General features: G+C 46.7%; 1 protein-coding gene across 1 annotated transcript in view; it reads right to left on the reverse strand.

The window, feature by feature from the left end:
- CLNK (cytokine dependent hematopoietic cell linker) overlaps positions 1 to 18,974 on the reverse strand; it is a 202,785-nt gene that overhangs the window by 93,826 nt on the left and 89,985 nt on the right. The window contains exon 4 of the mRNA XM_042251655.2: positions 7,019 to 7,047. Coding sequence (XP_042107589.1) covers positions 7,019 to 7,047 — 29 coding nt within the window. The remainder of the gene's footprint in view (positions 1 to 7,018; positions 7,048 to 18,974) is intronic.

Raw genomic sequence — 18,974 nt, forward strand, 5'->3', positions numbered from 1 at the left:
GACATTTTTTTTTTTTTTTTTTTTTTTTTTACAAAAGACAACATTTCCCTAAAAGTTATTTTTAAGAGGGAAGTGAAGATGAGTATGTGCCATGTAAACTCAGGGGGATTTCCTCACCGGCAGGGGCAATTGCCCCAGACTTTGGTCTTGAACGTGGACATCTCATGACTACAGAAGTGTGGCAAGAGTATCCAATATACCCACCAAGTTTTGGCCCCCTGACCAGTCACATCTTGGTTGCTTTATAAAACAGAATAAAGCAAACTTGAGTCCATGAGCAGACCAACTGCTTTTTACACAAGCTCCCACGGTGGTATTTACTCTGGCCTCAGAAATCTGGGAATTACTGACATAGATACTCCAACTCTCATGCCGTGGAAGGCTGGCCATCCCAGGTGGCTCAGAGGTAAAGAACCTGGAGAAGGGAATGGCAACCCACTCTAGAGTATTCTTGCCTGGAGAATTCCATTCACAGAGAAGTCTGGCAGGCTACACAGTATACAGGGTTGCAAAGAGTCAGACACGACTTAGCGACTAACACTTCAGAGAGACTCAGACTATTTTCACTAATAAACAGGTCCATGAACTTAAGCCCCTGGAGGTGCAAGCTTGCTGCCTGGTCTATGACCCCTTTCCAGGGACAGGGTGGCTGTCCGAGCATCTCAGTGCTGCTACTGAGAGGTGATCACAGGAGAAGGAAATCCTGGGCTGGTCCCGGGAAGAGAGTATGCTTCTCTGGTGTGAGAAGAGAAGCCGAAGTAGGTAAACGCAGAGTCCTCGAACTTCCTGTTTCTCTACGAAGTGAAGTCAGTTCACAGGCCCTTCAGATGACTGTATTCCCAAAGCAGACAGGTTCCCCAAGCAAACGGGTTCCCCAAGCAAAATGAGCTTCTGCTTTCATTTCAGTCACAAGGTTTCAGAGAGAGAGACACAGGGGAGAGAGGTATGGTGAGGGCGAGGGCTGTTGTCCAGCCGCCCAGTCATGTCCGACCCTTGGCCACGCCATGGACTGCAGCTGGCCAGGCTTCCCAGTCCCTCACCATCTCCCGAAGTTTGCCCAAGATCATGTCCGTTAAGTCAATGATGCCATCCAGCCATCTCATCCTCTGGCGCCCTCTTCCCCTCTGCCCTCAATCTTTCCCAGCATCAGGGACTTTTCCAGTGAGTCAGCTGTTCTCATCGGATGGCCCAAGTACTGGAACTCACTCATAAATATTGGTAAAAGCAAGAGGCTGGTGAATCCCAACTTCCCATCACTAAGTGCCCAGAGCCAAGACTGTGTCCCCCACATATTTCCCCTTGCTTCTCTGCATTAGAACCCCTCATGGGTAGCAGGGTCTGTGGCCACCTAGAGCAAGTCCTTATTACATGTCCTTATCATCACTTGGCCATGGGTCCAAGTCTTGGTTGATAGAAGAGATGGAAAATCAACTCACAGTCTCCAGGAGACTTTCTTGAGGAAAATTTTTGTGTGCTGTTCATTCCGTCTTTTCCTTCCCTTCCTCGCTCCTGCAGACATCACTATTTTAGACGATGAGAGTGAGCAAGGCAGGAGGGGCAGGGTTTCTGAGAACTTCAAGGAACAGAGCTGCCAAACAGCCTTGAACTGTGTACCTCTGGACTTGACTTACGTAGAAAATAAACATTTGTCGTATCTAAGCTCCACAATTTCATTTTAAAAGTGTCTTGCTGCCTTAAATTTTGTTCTCAGCTGTGGCATTCTCCATTAACAAACCCAGTAGAGCCTCTGATCAAAGCCACGGGCCCATGTTTCCCAGAAGTGTAATGAGAAGTTCTAGGTTCGAATCTTGGCCATGTGACCTCAGGCAAGCCTGGTAGGAATAAGAGCGTGTGCCTACGTGCTTAGCTGCTCAGGCGTGTTGGACTCATTGCGACCCTATGGACTGTAGCCCGCCAGGCTCCTCTGTCCATAGCAAGAACACTGGAGTGGGTTGCCATGCCCTCCTCCAGGGGATCTCCTGACCCAGAAGTCGAACCCGAGTCTCTTACATCTCTTGCATTGGTAGGAGGGTTCTTTGTCACTAGCTCCACCTGGGAAGCCCAGGAATAAGAGTATCTACCCCAAATAACTGTTGAGAAGCTTAGATAAATAACTCTCCGGCTCAGTGCCCCCCTAAGGAATTGCTGTGTTCTGCATTTCGTGTCTTTTCAAGGTCAACTTCAAGGCCAAATCTTTTTTCACTCAGTCCAGATCTTTAGATCTTCAGATCTATATTAGGAATTTGTTCATTAGTTAGTGCCCATTTTCAGACAAAATATGTGCCTTTCCAGCATTCAACTGTTTACAAGCACCTGTCAGTTATTCAGAAGGATTCTTCGAGCAGAGCTCCCTTCTGGCCAAGAGGCTCTGAGGGTCAATGACTGAGAAACCGAGGCTGACACTGTTTGGGGCCCAACTTAACACGTGTGCTGTTATGAAGCTGAGTTCTATGCTATTGGCGTCTATGGCTATTGGCGTCTCCACAAGTTCCCTAGTTTCGCTTGGGCCCTGTTTGGCTAATCATGCATCGAAGAGAATAAACTGTGTACCCTACAGCTAAATTAGACAAGTTTATAAAAGCTCTGGCACATACTAGGCACCCCACCTGATAGGTTAATTTCTTTCCATTTTCTCTCATTCTCAGAACTCACTGATATTGGAATTCCATACTCACATCCCAGGTTCTTTCTCCCACATGAGAGTGCCTTTCTCTATTTTTATCTTTTAAAAACTTGAAGGTATTTGGGGATGGAAGGCATCAGCCTGCTCTTCTTCTCGGTCTGTGAAGATGGGGGTCGTTTCCACTCTGCACCCTGGCTGGTCCCAAACTTTAGAACCTCTTCTGTTTGGCATCCATCCATGGCTATGGGGAAAGGCAGCAAGGGACTTCCTAGAGTTGCTTTCAGTCTCTGAGTCAAGGTTTATGATGTTGAATAAATCTTGACTATATGAGTTAGATAGTCAAGAGGAGAAGGAAGAAGGAAGAAAGGAGGGAAGCAGGCAGGAAAAGAAAGAATAGAAATAGAATATATAGACGTAGGTAATCTCTGTACGAGGATGAGATGGATAGATAACAACTCTGACTCAACGGAAATGAACTTGAGCAAACTTTGGGAGATAGTGAAGGACAGGGAAGACTGGTGTGCTGCCTTCCATGGGGCCTCAAAGAACTGGACACATCTTAGCAACTGAACAGCAATTTTATGTATGTTATATATCTAATACATATTAAATCTCTGTCTATCTATCCATTTATTAATTATCTATCTATCTATCTACCTGCTCAGTCATCTAGCTCTTTTGGCTAGATTTCAGTTTTCAGGGAATGAATTTCAGTTTTATTCACTGAATCATAGTCTCCTGATCTGAAGATTATGATCTGTGAATTTCAAGTCACAAATAGTCTAAACGTGCAGACATAGCTATATGGGAAATGTTACTGGGAGTTGGGAGAACAGGCTCAAGGGTCTCACCAGATAGCTCTGGGAAATTCACTTCTCTTTTCTAGCTCTTAGTTTCCTCATCTGTAAAGTGTGGTATGAGAATCTCAGACAAGCCAAGTCCTGGGAAACTTTCACTTTTATTTCCCCTTTCAAAAACTTGTGGTCAAGATATCTCATTGAATTGTGACGGCATTTTGTATTTTTAAGCGTATTTTAGTGTTCTGATGTTACGTGTGCTTTGATAAGCGCGTTAAGTAGAATTATTATCAATTACAACAAACAGACAAAAACTCGTGGTCAAAGCTGGTTAGAGTATCTGACATATTAAGAAACTGCCTCAGTTGGTTGAATGAATGGATAAATGGATGGATGAATGGTGATAGTTAAACAGGCAGCTGCCTCTTGGTGGAGGCAGACTTGATAAGTTTCCATCCACCTGTCTATATTTTTTTCTTCAGCCAGTGATTCTCAAAAGACTATCCTAGCACTACCTGAATTAGAATTATCCTTCTCACCTCACTATAGCTCTGCCAAAGAACAAACCCTGGCATGGGCTTGTGATAAGCATTTTTCGCTGCTGAGATTCTGATACACACTGGATTTTAAAGGCAATTGTAAATCCGTGGGCTTATCAGCCTTGGATGATTGGAATCCTGGCTTGTGTTTATGAAAACTGGGTGGAGAGCTTTTTCCTGCAATTTGATTGTTAACGTTTCAATTTGTTTCTGTTCACCAGCTTCCCCAGCATTATAGGGGAGAAGGAGCCTCTGCTATATTAATACAGATATTGCACTACCTAGAAATGGCCAGCAGGCGGCAGTGGATGCTCACATATTCCTTACCATTTTCTCCCCCTGCCAAGTCTTAAAATTTGTATGAGGGTAAAAAAAAAAAACAAAAAACAAAAAAACAAAAAACCACAACCTTTAAGATTGATTTTCCTTAGGAAAAACAAAACAAAACAAGTATTCCTGTAAAAATGAAATTTGTTGTCTGTTTAATTGAGTCAACCAACAAACATCTTTATCAGAGTTTTTATTGTGTATGGTGACTTATGGACGCACTTTCTAAACGGGCTGTCCTCTCCAATATCGATCTTTATTCAGTGAAAGGAGATAATCTCCTGAGTTTATTTTGTGGAAAAACTTGACACTGTTTTCTATGTATCACAAAAGATGTTGGTATTGATAGGTTTTCCAAGTTTGGATATGTGTCTGTCTTCTCCCAGGCCTAGAGAATTTTTTTGTTTTTGATAGATTGTTTTGAGCATAAAAAATATGCTGCTGTAGGAAAATCATAAGATATAGACGAGCAAAAAAGAGAAGTAAAGTCACAATAATATTCCCATACCAAGATATAGTGGTTTAGTCGATAAGTTGTGTGACCCCATTGTGACCCCATGGACTGTAGCCTGCCAGGCTCCTCTGTTCATGAGATTTTCCAGGCAAGAACACTGGAGTGGGTTGCAATTTCCTTCTCCAGGGGATCTTCCTGACCCAGGGATCGAACCTGGGTCTCCTGCATGGCAGGCAGTTTCTTTCCCAACTGAGAGATAGCCACTATAAATGTTTAAGTAGAGCAAAATCACTAACACACATACAAGCACACATATACAGACATGATATAAATTATGTGTATATGATCACAATGTGTGTGTGTGTTTTCTTGCCTGCCCTTTCATATAATATCTTGCTATAATATACCCCTCAGTGACTATGCTTCAAGATCATCATTTTTAATGTCTATATAGTATTCTTTCATATAGATGTTCTTTTAACTTCAACTGTATTTTTACCATATTTTCAATAGCTCGCATGATTCAAAATTGCAAGCACCTTTAAACTACCCGGGAATGTTATAAATATCACGGTGATAAACTGTCTTTTATATAAATCTTCACATGCGTCTTTAATTATATCAGCTTTATTCTAGTTCAGTAGACAGGCCATAGTGTGTAAGCTTGCAGAGGCTGGGGTGGTCTGGTTCACTAAGTATTTTTGTTAGGGTAGATTCAAGTGCTCTGGGCAAGTCTGGGCAGCTTCATCTCTATCAGCTTTGGAGGCGGGGTTGATTTGTTTCCGTTTCCTTGCTTGTGTCTCTAGAATGCTGTTATTGAAACGGAATCTGTTTGTCAGTTTTCCTCTCCCTTAAGGCAGGTGGAGAACAAGTCCCAAGGGAGAGAATACAGGTCACACTTAACATTCACCGGCCGCCGAATCAGATTAACAACCTCATTTGAGGCACCATCCCCTTTAGAATTTTCTACAGCCCCTCCGCCGCTGCTCCCCAAACTCTAAGTGGATGGTAGAAGGTGTTGAGAGGTGGCAAGCATGTGGAGAGAATATGCTGGACAACAGAGACTTAGTATGATTTAGGAACAACAGCCTTGAGAGAACGGGAGAAGGAAATGGACACCCGCCCCAGCGTTCTTGCCTGCAGAATCCCACGGGCAGAGGAGCCTGGCGGCCTACAGCCCATGGGGTGGCAAAGAGTTGGACACGACTGAGCGGCTGAGTCAGGGCAACGTCTCTTAGGACCTGACTGAGAAGCTTTTGTAAGAAGGATTAGACCTGGGTGTTCTTTTGTTTCCTGTTTATATTCATACTTGCAAAGTTGATTTTGCTTTTCCTCCTTCTCGCTGCTGTGCGGGGCACATCGGGTGCTGGTTATACTCTCCAACGTATGTTATATGAATATAACACATTATAAGTAATATAAAGAATAATTCATTATATATAATATAATACAATGAATCCTGTGAATTCATTTGTGATGACATCACTCCCAAAGCCTCTATTGCTTCTTTGCACACTCCCTCTGGTCAATTTCTCATTTCCTTTCTGTTTTTTTTTGGCCATGCCTTGTGGCATCTTCGTTCCCTGACTAGAAATGAAACCCAGGTCCTTGGCAGTGGAGGCTTGCAGTCCTAACCACTGGAAAGCCAGGGAATTCCCGATTTCTCTCTCTTTTTTTAAAGTCTCATTTCAGTCATCATTTCTAGCCACCAGTGTTCTAGGAAATTTTATGGGATTTTCCTTGATATAACAATACTCTAAGATGAATAACTATATATAATACTTTATTCAAACTTTAACAGGGTCTTAACTAAGCGTCTACTAATAGGAACCAGGCCCTTTTAAAAGAGATCTAGGAGAAGCACAAAAAGTGGTTTCTGACTCATTCATTCGCCCAACACGTGTTTTAGAAGGAGCCCATTATGCACCGTCTAGCTGAACAAACAATAACGACCGGCCACAAATACTGGCACTCTGGCAGAGTTCTACCCATTTTGCAGATGAGGAAACTGGGGCCAACAGGGATCTGTGCTACATCCAAGGCTACACAGCTAGTAAATGGAGAGCCAGGATCTCCACCTAGCTGGCAGCCTCCAAAGCTGTGGACGTCATAGACTTCCAGCCTGGGAGCAACCAGAGGTTGCTTGAACAGGCCACTAAAGTCTCCTTGAACAGGCCGATAGCTTTATCCAAGGAAAAATGGAGAAGGGTGGAAGGAGGAATAACAGACTCCTGCTGACATTCCCACTGCTTCGGTGCCTGGGGGGGCCCTGACTTACCTGTGGCACTGTCGATTCCGGGCCATGACCTAGGACAGAAAAGAGAACCAAGGTAAGCGTCTGCTGCTTTCAGTTCATCGTCCTCCCCAGAGGAGCAGGTAGTCACCGAAGGCAGGTCACAAATCAAGTTATAGAGCACTTCCTTTGTGCTTGTGCTGTTCTAGACCCAAAGGAACAGCTCATTACAGAGAATTTAGAAAAATAGAGACGTGCATCTAGGAAAAAAATGGTCAACACCACAGGTAATATTTCGGCGAGGCTCAGGCATATGTGCGCATGTGCGTATGAGGATGCCTGCGTGCATTGTGATATATAGATGCCTAAAAATGATATGAAAGAATATGTAGGCTCCTGCAGATATAGACAACAGACGTGTGAACCCATACTGGAGGGAGGGGAGGGAGGGATGAATTGCGAGATTGGGACTGACATGTATACACTACCATGGGTGAAGTATACTGACCCTGCTATAAAGCACAGGAAGCTCAAACTCAGGGCTTCGTGATGACCTAGAGGAGACGGATGGGGAAGGTGGGACGGGGGGACCAAGAGGGAGGGGATATATGTATACATACAGCTGATTCCCTTCACTGTACAGAAGAAGCTAACATGACATTGTAAAGCAATTGTACCCCGATAAAAACTGCGTTGTAGATCTTTAACTGTTACTAAAAAACATGCTGTTTATCTCGTGTGTGATTTCTGGAGGGGGAAATTAGGTTCTTGCTCCCTTTTGCAACTGTACATCACGTTGCATTGTGGACCCCTGATTGCATTTTGAATCCGATCGCTGAGTATGTCCTTGGAGAGACTCCATCAAGTGCAGTGGAAGTGTCTGACAATGATAATGTGAGCCTTCTTAGCTCCTTGTTTCATATCAGTCACATGCCTTCCGGACGGTTTGCATCAATCTTTCAATCTATATTCTTGTTTAGAGTGAGGGGTGATCATCTCATCACATCTTACCACTGTTAAATCCACGACCATTTAAAACCATTTAAAACAACTTTTTCTTCTTGCTACTTGATTCTTTTTATCTGTTTCACTTCCTTGATGACTAGTGAGGATGAATTGTTATTTATTTTTTCCAAATAGTTTCAGGCCTTTGCATGTCTTCAGTGGTGAAGTTATCTGGGAAGACCAACGAGGTCTTCTTCTGGTCACCACATTCTCCCTTGGGCAGTGTGCTTTTGGAAGCTCCTCTTCCCTAGATTTCGGGCAATGATCTGAAAGGCCCTGGGGTAATGAAAGCTCTGAAGGATGAGCCTGCTGTGAGCTTAGTTGTTTGTGCCTTTAATAACCCTTGGTCTTTGCAGGGTACCTATCCTCCGAGGCTCTCGAAGTGCGTCACAGGAGCAATTAATTGAGCATCACAACACATGCCGGGTGTAAATATTTATGAGGTCTCGTTGGTGGTGGCTGGGATACCGGGCACAGAAGAGTTAAGCTGGGAGATCATAGTCACCAGGAGATCACAGCCCACGAGTCCCACTTCCAGCTCAGCCTATTGCCCTCTTCTTATAATGTTCATGCCTCAAAAGATTCTGTGAGGTCGCTACCACTGTTCCAAGTTCATGGAGGAAATGTGGGGTTCACAGGGCTCCATGGCTCATCCCATCCTGCCAAGATTGAAGGAATTGCCACCTGCCTGTGGGACAATGCCCCTCCCCGCCCCGCCCCGATATCCTTGCCACCTACCCTGGCCCTTGCCTGCAGGCGCTGGCCAGTCATGCTTTGGAAGGACTGTGCGCTGCCCTGAGGTACCCTGTGGTTCGCTCTTGGCTCTCTTTCAAGTTGCTCGAGATCCTGCAGAAATTAACAGTAAATCAGCCAGGAAGAAGCAGATCATTTATCTGGGGCCTGAGAGCTCTCTCTTGACACTTTCCACACATGGCCTCTTCCCTGACATCTTGGTCTTTGATTAATGCCACGAAAGGCTCCCTAGAGTCGCAACTCCTGACGTGTGACATGGAGATGATATATTCCTGCGACGGTACAGGCAGCTTGATGCAGGCGTGGCGGGCTGTGGACAGAAGGCAGCGTGTGAGCACAGGCAGGATGTGGTCCTGACCCTGGGACATTGAGAATGAGGCACCCTCTTCCTGGGACTGGAGGAAGAGCTTCAGGTTTTAAATTAAGATTTCTTTCTCTGTCTAATCTTGGCCTCACCCCCATTTTTACTTTATTTTTAAAAATTTATTTATTTACTTATTTCATTTTTGGCTGAGTTGGATCTTTGTCGCTAAGCGAGCGTTTCTGTAGTTGTGGCGAGCGGGGCTTTCACTGCAGTTGCCGTGCCCAGCCTTTTCATTGCGGTAGCTTCTCTTGGTGCACAGCACTGGCTCTAGGCATGTGGACTTCAGTAGCGGTGGCTCCCGGCTCCAGAGCGCAGTCACAGCAGTTGTGGTGTACGGGCTTGGCTGCTCCGTGGCAGGTGGGATCTTCTCAGATTAGGGATTGAACCTGTGTCTCCCGCATTGGCAGGTGGATTCTTTCCCACTGAGCCACCAGGGAAGCCCTCGCCCACCCAGTTTTTAGACTCAAAGACCATCAACGTCTGAAAGCACGTTGGAAATAATGTCCAATTTGTGGTTGCAGGTTTCAGATTCTTGGAGGCTGGACAGGTCTTGGGATGCTAAAAAGAGCATATCTGGAGGGAAAAACACCTGTTCAGGCATTGAGCAGGGCTCAGCTCTGGCCTGTGGGCTTTCCCTGCTTTGCAGATGCAACTAAAACTTAGAAGTCACGTGTCTAAAGCGACATGGAAATCCACAGGAATGGCCTTATTATTCACCAGCCGAGGCAACAACTTAGCCCGCCAGGCTCCCTGCCTCTGGAAGCTTCCTCCCAATTGTAAAACCATCTGCAAGTGGTTTATCTGCTGACTCCTCTTGGTGGGGCCCCAAAGCCACGGTGCTCATTCATATGTCATATCCTCCGGGACCGTGCACCCCAGGGTCCTCTGTGCGTCAATGCAAGCCAGATGAATTAGCAGAGGAAGCAGCCAGGCAGGAATGATGTTGTTATTCCAGCTGAGCCCAAAAGCCCAGGGTGGGGGCGGGGTGGGGAGGGGGAGGGAGGCTGCAAGAAGGGGTCTGGGGAGGCGTCCTGGACTCCAGGGGTATGTCTGGCTGGAGTGCAGACCACGTCTCAACACTGGGAGCTGACAAGCACTCTGAAAAGGCTCCTGTGTTAACACTCTTCACAGCCTGACAGCCCAGGGTGATTAATGAAGGATGCCGCTCGCAGACTTCCTGGAGATTTGATGCATTCTCTCTGTGCTCAAGCAAGGCCCATGGTTAGCAAGCTGCCTCTTGCCAGGGAGTGACAAGGATACTCCCTGGCTTGCTGTCGTCAACAGCATCCATCACGTGGCCACGTGTGAACAGGCTGCAGCTGAATGGTGTGTCGCTTGGCAGCCGCCCCTCTGCCCTCCCGACCCTTCTGCTCCTTTTGGTATCTGGGCCCCGAGGAAAGCAGCTGTCCCTCTCTATTTCTGCTTGGACAGGCAGGTGTCCACATGGTGGGCAGGGCAGTTCACGGGGTATGGAGTGAACAAAGCTGGCCTCCAGAGGTTGGTGGTTTTCAATATTTAAGGCTCATTACAAATGAAGATGTTTAATTTCTGAGTTAGTTTGAATTTTTAATACTTCTTAATAATTTAAAAGGTTTAATCATTTTTAACTTTTCGAGGGTCCTAGATTAAACTCCCCTGCCTTGCTGCCTGGGAGAGCTGGGTCTGATGGAGTGGGCAGGGTACACGCATGTTGTCTTATCCATGGGAACAAAGTTTGGATGGTGTGTTATTCCGGTCCCATAGAGACGGGACTTAATCCTGTCTCCAGGGTCAGGCTCCTGGCTTGGAGATTAATTCCTCGTCACCCTCTCGAGTCTGGTGGGCCCCGCTGGGTCTCCCCAGGCACCTGCTGCTGGTCCAGAATGCGGCAGCAAAACCCCTGGGAAGTGGTTGGGGTGATTTCATCCCCTCTCCCAAACCTCCAGGATTAACTGGCTCAGCTCCATACCTCATTGAAAGCTCTGCTTCTGAAATAGAAGGATTACTTTAGAATAAAGTTCTCTGATTTTGGGGAAAATGACTGATCTTTTTAATAGCCACTACCTCTAGTAGCTCTGCTGGTGAAGAATCACCTGCATTGCAGGAGGTCCTGGTTCAATTCCTGGGTCAAGAAGATCTGCTAGAGAAGGGTTAGGCTACCCACTCCAGTATTCTTGGGATTCCCTGGTGGTTTAGCTGGTAAAGACTCCACCTCCAATGTGGGTAGACCTGGATTTGATCCCTGGGTTGGGAAGATCCCCTCTAGTATTCTGGCCTGGAGAATTTCATGGACTGTATAGTCCATGGGGTTGCAAACAGTCAGACATGCCTGAGCAACTTTCACTTTTTAAACTCATTTTAGGAGCTTCCTGGTAGCTCAGTGGTAAAAAAAAATCCGTCTGCCAATGCAGGAGATGCAGGTTTGATCACTGGGTCGGGAAGATCCCCTGGAGAAGAAAATGGCAACCCCCTCCAGTATTCTTGCTTGGAGAATCCCATGGACAGAGGAGCCTTGTGGGCTACAGTCCATGGTGTCACAAAAGAACTGGACACAATTTAATGAGTAAAAACAACAGCAAAATTCATTTTAAATATAAAACAAAAAGGAGTGAAGGCGGAGGTCAAGTTTCTAAATTCATTCCCTTCTTCTTGCTCTATCTGCAGCATGTCGGGAGCTCATTTCACTCACACTTATTGCAGTTCTTGTTGGACAGTATCTTGGTATCAGCATCAGGGCTACGATGGGATATTAGTGCCGCATTTCCCACCTGATGGGCCCAGCCTCTTCTCTCCACCTCCCTGAGGGATGGGGAGGGTTTGCATCAGGGAGACACGCGGGCAGAGGTGTGGAAACGCACAGGGAGCTTGGAGGCAGGGAACCTGAGGGATAAGCTGGAAGGACTGTGTTGACCTCTAGGTGGTGTGATGCGTCTCAGTGCAGAGGATAAAGGATGCTCAGAGCCGCATCTCAGGAAAGTGACACCAGAGCACACATGTCCGAGTGGAGAGGGAAGGACAGGGGTGTAACAGTTTCAGGAAGAGGTGTGACAGCCTCAGCAGGGTGGGTTTTTATTTTTCTCCAACATGGGCACCCAAACCCTGCTCTGATCACCTGGCACCTGGAACCCACACTCTTATGACCAGAGCGGAGCCCAGCTCCCCTTCTCAAACTTCCTACCCCAGGCCCTTAGCTCCTAAAGGGGAGACCAGGTACCTAACACAGTGCCTGGAATGCGGCTTATGCACACAAGCATGTTGTTGAATGAGCACAGAGGAGGGAAGGGGCGAGTGGATGACGGCGAGGCAGGCGGCAGGGAAACACAGGTGAGAGAACAACCCCGGAGTGAGACAGCCTCGAGCCCCACCACAGCCCATGTCTGGGTTCACACGCACACTCGGCCTCCCCCAGAGAGGCCTGCAGGGTGTCTACCACGTAGGAACCTGGTCCATGGGTGGGCATGCAAGTCCCCCCTGGGGACTGGTTCCAGTTTTCATTACAAATTTGACGTTGGAGAATAAGGAATGACTCCTTATTCCTTTGAAGCAGATGAAATTCACACCAAGGTGGAATCAGATCAAGTCTCGTATTTAATAAGTGAATAACGGTTCCTTCCTTTTTGGGGGAAGGTGATGGAAATGTTCTTTTAAAAATGGAAGTATAATTGATTTACAATGATCCAGGTGTACAGCAACAGGCTTCATTTATATATATATATATATATATATATGTATATATATATATATATACTTTTTCAGAGTCTTTTCCACTATAGGTTATTATAAGATATTGAGTATAGTTCCTGGTGCTATACAGTAGGTCGTATTGTTTATCTACACATATCTGCTAATACCCAATTCCCAATTCATCCCCCCTCCCTTTCTTCTTAGTGGGGCTTCCCCGGTGCCTCAGATGGTAAAGAATCCACATACAATGCTTGAGACCCATGTTTGACCCCTGAGTCAGGAAGATCCCTTGGAGAAGGGAATGACTACCCACTCCTGTATTCTTGCCTGGAAAATTCCATGGACAGAGGAGTCTGGCGGGCTATAGTCCATGGGGTCTCAAAAGAGTCAGACACGACAGAGCAACTAACACTACCCCCTTGGTAAACATAATAAGTTTGTTTTCCACGTCTATGAGTCTATTTCTGTTTCATAAATAAGTTCACTGTATCATTTTTTTCAGATCCCACATATTAGTCAATATCATATAATATTTGTCCTTCTCCATCTGACTTATTTCACTTAATACAATAATCTCCAGCTTCACCCATGTTGCTGCGAATGCATTGCTTCATTCTTTTTTACGGCTAAGTGGTATTCCATTCTGGGTGTATATCACATCTTCTTTATCCATTCATCTGTGGATGGACACGTAGGTCGCTTCCAAGTCTTGGCTGTTGTGAATAGTAAGCAGTACTGCAGTGAACTTTGGGGTGGACATATCTTTTTGAAATAGAGTTTTTGTCTTTTCTGGTTGTATGCCCAGGAGTAGGATTTCTGGATCATATGGTAGCTCTATTTTAAGTTTTTAAGGAACCTCCACACGGTTCTCCATAGTGGCTGCACAAATTTACATTCGCTCCAACAGCATAGGAGGATTATGGATTCATATTTTTGTGAAAGATATCCTTGACTAGGCCTGAGAATCTTCTCTTTTCTATTTTGTTTTTACGGAGAAATATTTGGGAGGATGCAACTCCCTGAAGTGATCCCGAGAAAGACACCACCAGGGTTTGATCTCATTCTGAACCATGAAATGCTCATACCCCCCACCACACTCTTGGCTGGGGCCAGCCTAGTCTGACTCTCACCTCCTCGGCCTCCTACCCTACCAGGGTCCCAGAGCCTTCCCTCCCCTGAGCTTCTATGTCAGCCCTTCCAGCTCTAATTGTACACTTCGTGTAGCTCAAAGCAGTGTATAGTTATTAACTTCTTACGTAAATCTCATATTAAATTACACTTTTCCTTCTTTCCTCAACTAGACTGTAAGTTTTTGGGGACAGAAAGCATGTCCTGTGAGCTACAATCTCTTCCATATATGTTATCTAAGCTCCTGACAAACATTGAAAGAGGAAAACAAATTCATTTGGCAGTTTGATGGTCATACAGCAGACGAGTGAGCGGTGCAGAGCGCGGTGCTTTGCCAGGACGACTTTAGCTCCTGTGGGCAGAGCAACACCAGGATCTACTGTCCCCTCCACCCTCCACATGCTCTCTGTCCCTCTCCTGTTTGTTCTGCCATCTCTCCCTGTTTCTCTCTCTCTTTTTCGGCTGTGCAGCCTCGCTTGTGGGATCTCAGTTCCTCGACCAGGGATAGAACCTAGGCCCTCGGCAGCAAAAGTGCCAAGTCCTAACCACTGAACTGCCAGGCAGTTCCCTTCTCTTTCTTTTCGTTTTTCCATCCTTCTTGCTCTGTGAAAAGTTTCTTTTATCACCTATTTCAGGATCCAGTCTCTGCCAGGTTCTGGGAGGAGTACAAGCTCATAGCATCCTGGGGTATCCTGACTTTATCTACTTCCTTCTCACTCTTCTTATTCCCTTCAGCCGTGTGTATTGAGCATCTTCCACATAGGAGCTTACGCAGGAGCTCCTTGCAGAACACCACAGAGAGCTGGCGGGACAGCACGCTCTCCCGTGCATCCTCTGAAAGCACCTGGCACCCTCCGTAAAGCTCTCAGCTTGGGGGAATTTTTAGGAAGGACACTTTCTGCACAGTGAGGGGACCAGAGGGAACAGAAGTGATTCTTAACATCTCTCTCAGTGCCGCAGATCCTCAGAGCGGCTGAAGAACAGGAAGGGCAAAACCAGGGAAGCCAAGCGCAGACCTACTGCAGTGGCCGCCCACCCCGAGCTGAGCTGTGATCTCAGGGGTGCCTGGCAAGGACCGGCAGGGGGCCTCCCAGTGCACTGAATAGATCAGGGAAGCCGTCTCCCTGAGGACCGGCCTCCTGGGACCTGAGAATTGACAGCCAGCTCCACCTGGTCCCCTGGAGTTAGCTATTGCTGCAGGTATTAACTGGAGAAGGCACTGGCAACCCACTCCAGTGCTCTTGCCTGGAAAATCCCATGGACGGAGGAGCCTGGTAGGTTGTAGTCCATGAGGTCGCTGAGGGTTGGACACGACTGAGCGACTTCACTTTCACTTTTCACTTTCATGCACTGGAGAAGACAATGCCAACCCACTCCAGTGTTCTTGCCTGGAGAATCCCAGGGACGGGGGAGCCTGGTGGGCTGCCGTCTATGGGGTGGCACAGAGTCGGACACGACTGAAGCGACTTAGCAGCAGCAGCAGGTATTAATGGCAGGAGAGAAAAATCTCTAGACAATGAAGTGATGCGTTGGGCAGAGTATGAATGTGGGAAACGTGAGCGATGCTGTTAGGAATGGCCTCGTCAGGAATGGGGACGGAAACAGAGCCCTGCACTTGGAGTGTGAACCTTGGCTTTGCTCCTCCCTAGAAAGTGGGCTTGAGAAAGCCCTCTGGCTCCCGAGCCTGACCACCTCCCGAGCTCACGCGGCCCGAGTCTGCTTCAGTCCCCGCATGCGGCACAGTGGCCCGTGTTCTGTTACAAGTGATCTCTCACAGGTGAGGACAGCATTCTCTCCCATTTCCACCCCACCCTCCTGTACCCGTCTTATATCGTCTTCTTTCCATCTCATTTACCTAGTTGAGAGGGCTGAGCCCAGAGGCCTCTTACTCCAGCTCCAAAGCTTGCACTCTTGGTAACAATGTTTGATGCCGAGGTTCTCAAATGTGCCCAGCAATCATCATCACTGGGAGGCCTTGTTTAATCCAGGTGCTCAGACTCTAAAACCCAAGTGTCTGATTCAGCGGTGGGGCTGAGGACCTACACTTCCAAGCAGTTCCCAGATATGCTGATACTGCTGGTCCAGGGACCAGCTCTAAGAATCGCCGCTAGGAATCTTCGTGATTGGGGATGTCCTTCTCAGGACATGTCCGCTCGAAGAATCGCCGCTGGAGGCTTCGTGATTGTGGGTGTGGATGCCCTTTCTCAGGACATGTGCTCCTTCTTCATAGTGGAGTCTTGACAGGGGTAGGTTTGAGACTCACAGGAACAGAAAACTTAGAACCCAGAACAGGCCCTGGATTTGAAGTCAGACTCTGAATCCAGATCCAGCTCTTACTAGTTACCGGCTCTGTGGCTGTGACCGAGACGCGGTGCCTCTCTCGGGCTTTCTTTCCTCATCTGTTAAATGGGAATGATCACAGTGGGTTGGCAAAAAGTTCATTGGGGTTTTTCTGTGACATCTTCCCAAACTTTCTGGCCAACTCGATACCTGTTTCAGAGGATTAAATGCTGAAGTTTCTTTTATGGAGAGTCTGGCACTTGTTAGGCTTTCAGCTATTGATTCAAGTTTGGACTCCACTGGAAAACATTAGTGACGGTGCTTCTGTTTCTGCCCACATGGGGGAGTGGTGGGTGTTGAGGACTCCACCAGGTAGATTCCATGGGCTGTTCTAAAAAACATTTGTCTCAGTCTTGTGGACGGGTCATGGGTAACGGACAGGTATGTGATCTGGTGTTTTTCTTGGATAGTCTTCTGGGCTATATCACCTTCGTGAAACCCCAGCACCGAGCTTTGCATTCTACCTTGCATATTGCCAGGAGGTCCGTGCATGTTTGAGTTTGGGGTGGGTGGGGGAGGACAGCCCTTCTGTACCTGTCGCTGGAGTTGACCCCTACACCTAACTGAGGGATGGCAGTCATGAGGTCAGGGACGCAGAGCCAGGGTTGCTTCAGAGATTGGTGATATTTATCCTCCTCAGGCCTATTGTTTGCTATACACCTCAGCCTCAGGGAAGTTATTCGCTATCTCCAGCCTGTGTTCTTCTCTTTGTGAGAATGTGACTGCTAGGCTGCAGTGTGACACTACCTATTGAGATTTTTTATTCTCATTTTTTAAAACTGGAGTATAATTGATTTACAGTTACTGGCAAGGACTCATTGCTTAGTCAGTGAAGAGTCTCCCTGCATTGCAGGAGACCTGGGTTTGATCCCTGGGCCTGGAAGATCCTCTGGAGAAGGAAATGGCAACCCACTCCAGTATTCTTGCCTGGAGAACCCCATGGACAGAGGGGCCTGGCAGGCTATAGTCTATGGGGTTGCAGAGTTGGACACGACTTAGCGACTAAAGCACCAACCACCACCACTGAGTCAGTTATACACATATATACATCCAATCTCTTTTTAAGATTCTGCTCCTGTATAGGCCATTACAGAGTACTGAGTAGAGTTCCCTGTGCTAAACAGTAGGTCCTTATTAGCTATCTCTGGTTCCTCTGCCTTTTCTAAAACCAGCTTGAACATCAGAAAGTTCACGGTTCACGTATTGCTGAAGCCTGGCTTGGGGAATTTTGAGCATTACTTTACTAGCATGTGAGATGAGTGCAACTGTGCAGTAGTTTGAGCATTCTTTGGGATTGCCTTCCTGATTTGCCTCTTGAGAAATCTGTATGCAGGTCAGGAAGCAACAGTTAGAACTGAGCATGGAACAACAGACTGGTTCCAAATAGGAAAAGGAATACGTCAAGGCTGTATATTGTCACCCTGCTTATTTAATTTCTATGCAGAGTACATCATGTGAAACACTGGACTGGAAGAAACACAAGCTGGAATCAAGATTGCCGGGAGAAATATCAATCACCTCAGATATGCAGATGACACCACCCTTATAGCAGAAAGTGAAAAGGAACTAAAAAGCCTCTTGATAAAAGTGAAAGTGGAGAGTGAAAAAGTTGGCTTAAAGCTCAACATTCAGAAAATGAAGATCATGGCATCTGGTCCCATCACTTCATGGGAAATAGATGGGGAAACAGTGGAAACAGTGGCAGACTTTATTTTTTTGGACTCCAAAATCACTGCAGATGGTGACTGCAGCCATGAAATTAAAAGATGCTTACTCCTTGGAAGAAAAGTTATGACCAACCTAGATAGCATATTCAAAAGCAGAGACATTACTTTGCCAACAAAGGTCTGTCTAGTCAAGGCTATGGTTTTTCCAGTGGTCATGTATGGATGTGAGAGTTGGACTGTGAAGAAAGCTGAGCACTGAAGAATTGATGCTTTTGAACTGTGGTGTTGGAGAAGACTCTCGAGAGTCCCTTGGACTGCAAGGAGATCCAACCAGTCCATTCTGAAGGAGATCAGCCCTGGGATTTCTTTGGAAGGAATGATGCAAAAGCTGAAACTCCAGTACTTTGGCCACCTCATGGGAAGAGTTGACTCATTGGAAAAGACCCTGATGCTGGGAGGGATTGGGGGCAGGAGGAGAAGGGGACGACAGAGGATGAGATGGCTGGATGGCATCACTGACTCGATGGACGTGAATCTGAGTAAACTCCAGGAGTTGGTGATGGACAGGGAGGCCTGGCGTGCTGCGATTCATGGGGTTGCAAAGAGTCGGACATGACTGAGCGACTGAGCTGAACTGAACTATCAGCTATCTGTTTATATATGTGCCGTGAGTGCCATGCTAAGTTGTTTCAGTCGTGTACGACTCTGTGAAACCCTATGGACTGTAGCCCGCCAGGATCCTCTGTCCATGGGATTCTTCAGGCAAGAATCCTGGTGTGGGTTGCCATGCCCTCCTTCAGGGGCTCTTCCCAATCCAGGGATCAAACCCAGGTCTTTTAGGTCTCCTGCATTGGCAGGCAGGTTCTTTACCACTAGCGCCGCCTAGAAAGCCCCTATTTATGTATAGTAGTGTGTATACGTCAATCCCAATCTCCCAGCTTATCTCCCCTCTTTTCCCCTTGGTAACCATTAGCGTGTTTTCTACATCTGTGGCTAGATTTCTGTTTTACAAATAGGTTCATTTGTGCCAGTTTTTTAGATTCCACTTACAAGCGATTTCATATGATATTTACCTTTCTCG

This window comes from Ovis aries, chromosome 6 (assembly GCF_016772045.2).
Source record: "Ovis aries strain OAR_USU_Benz2616 breed Rambouillet chromosome 6, ARS-UI_Ramb_v3.0, whole genome shotgun sequence".
NCBI lineage: Eukaryota > Metazoa > Chordata > Mammalia > Artiodactyla > Bovidae > Ovis > Ovis aries.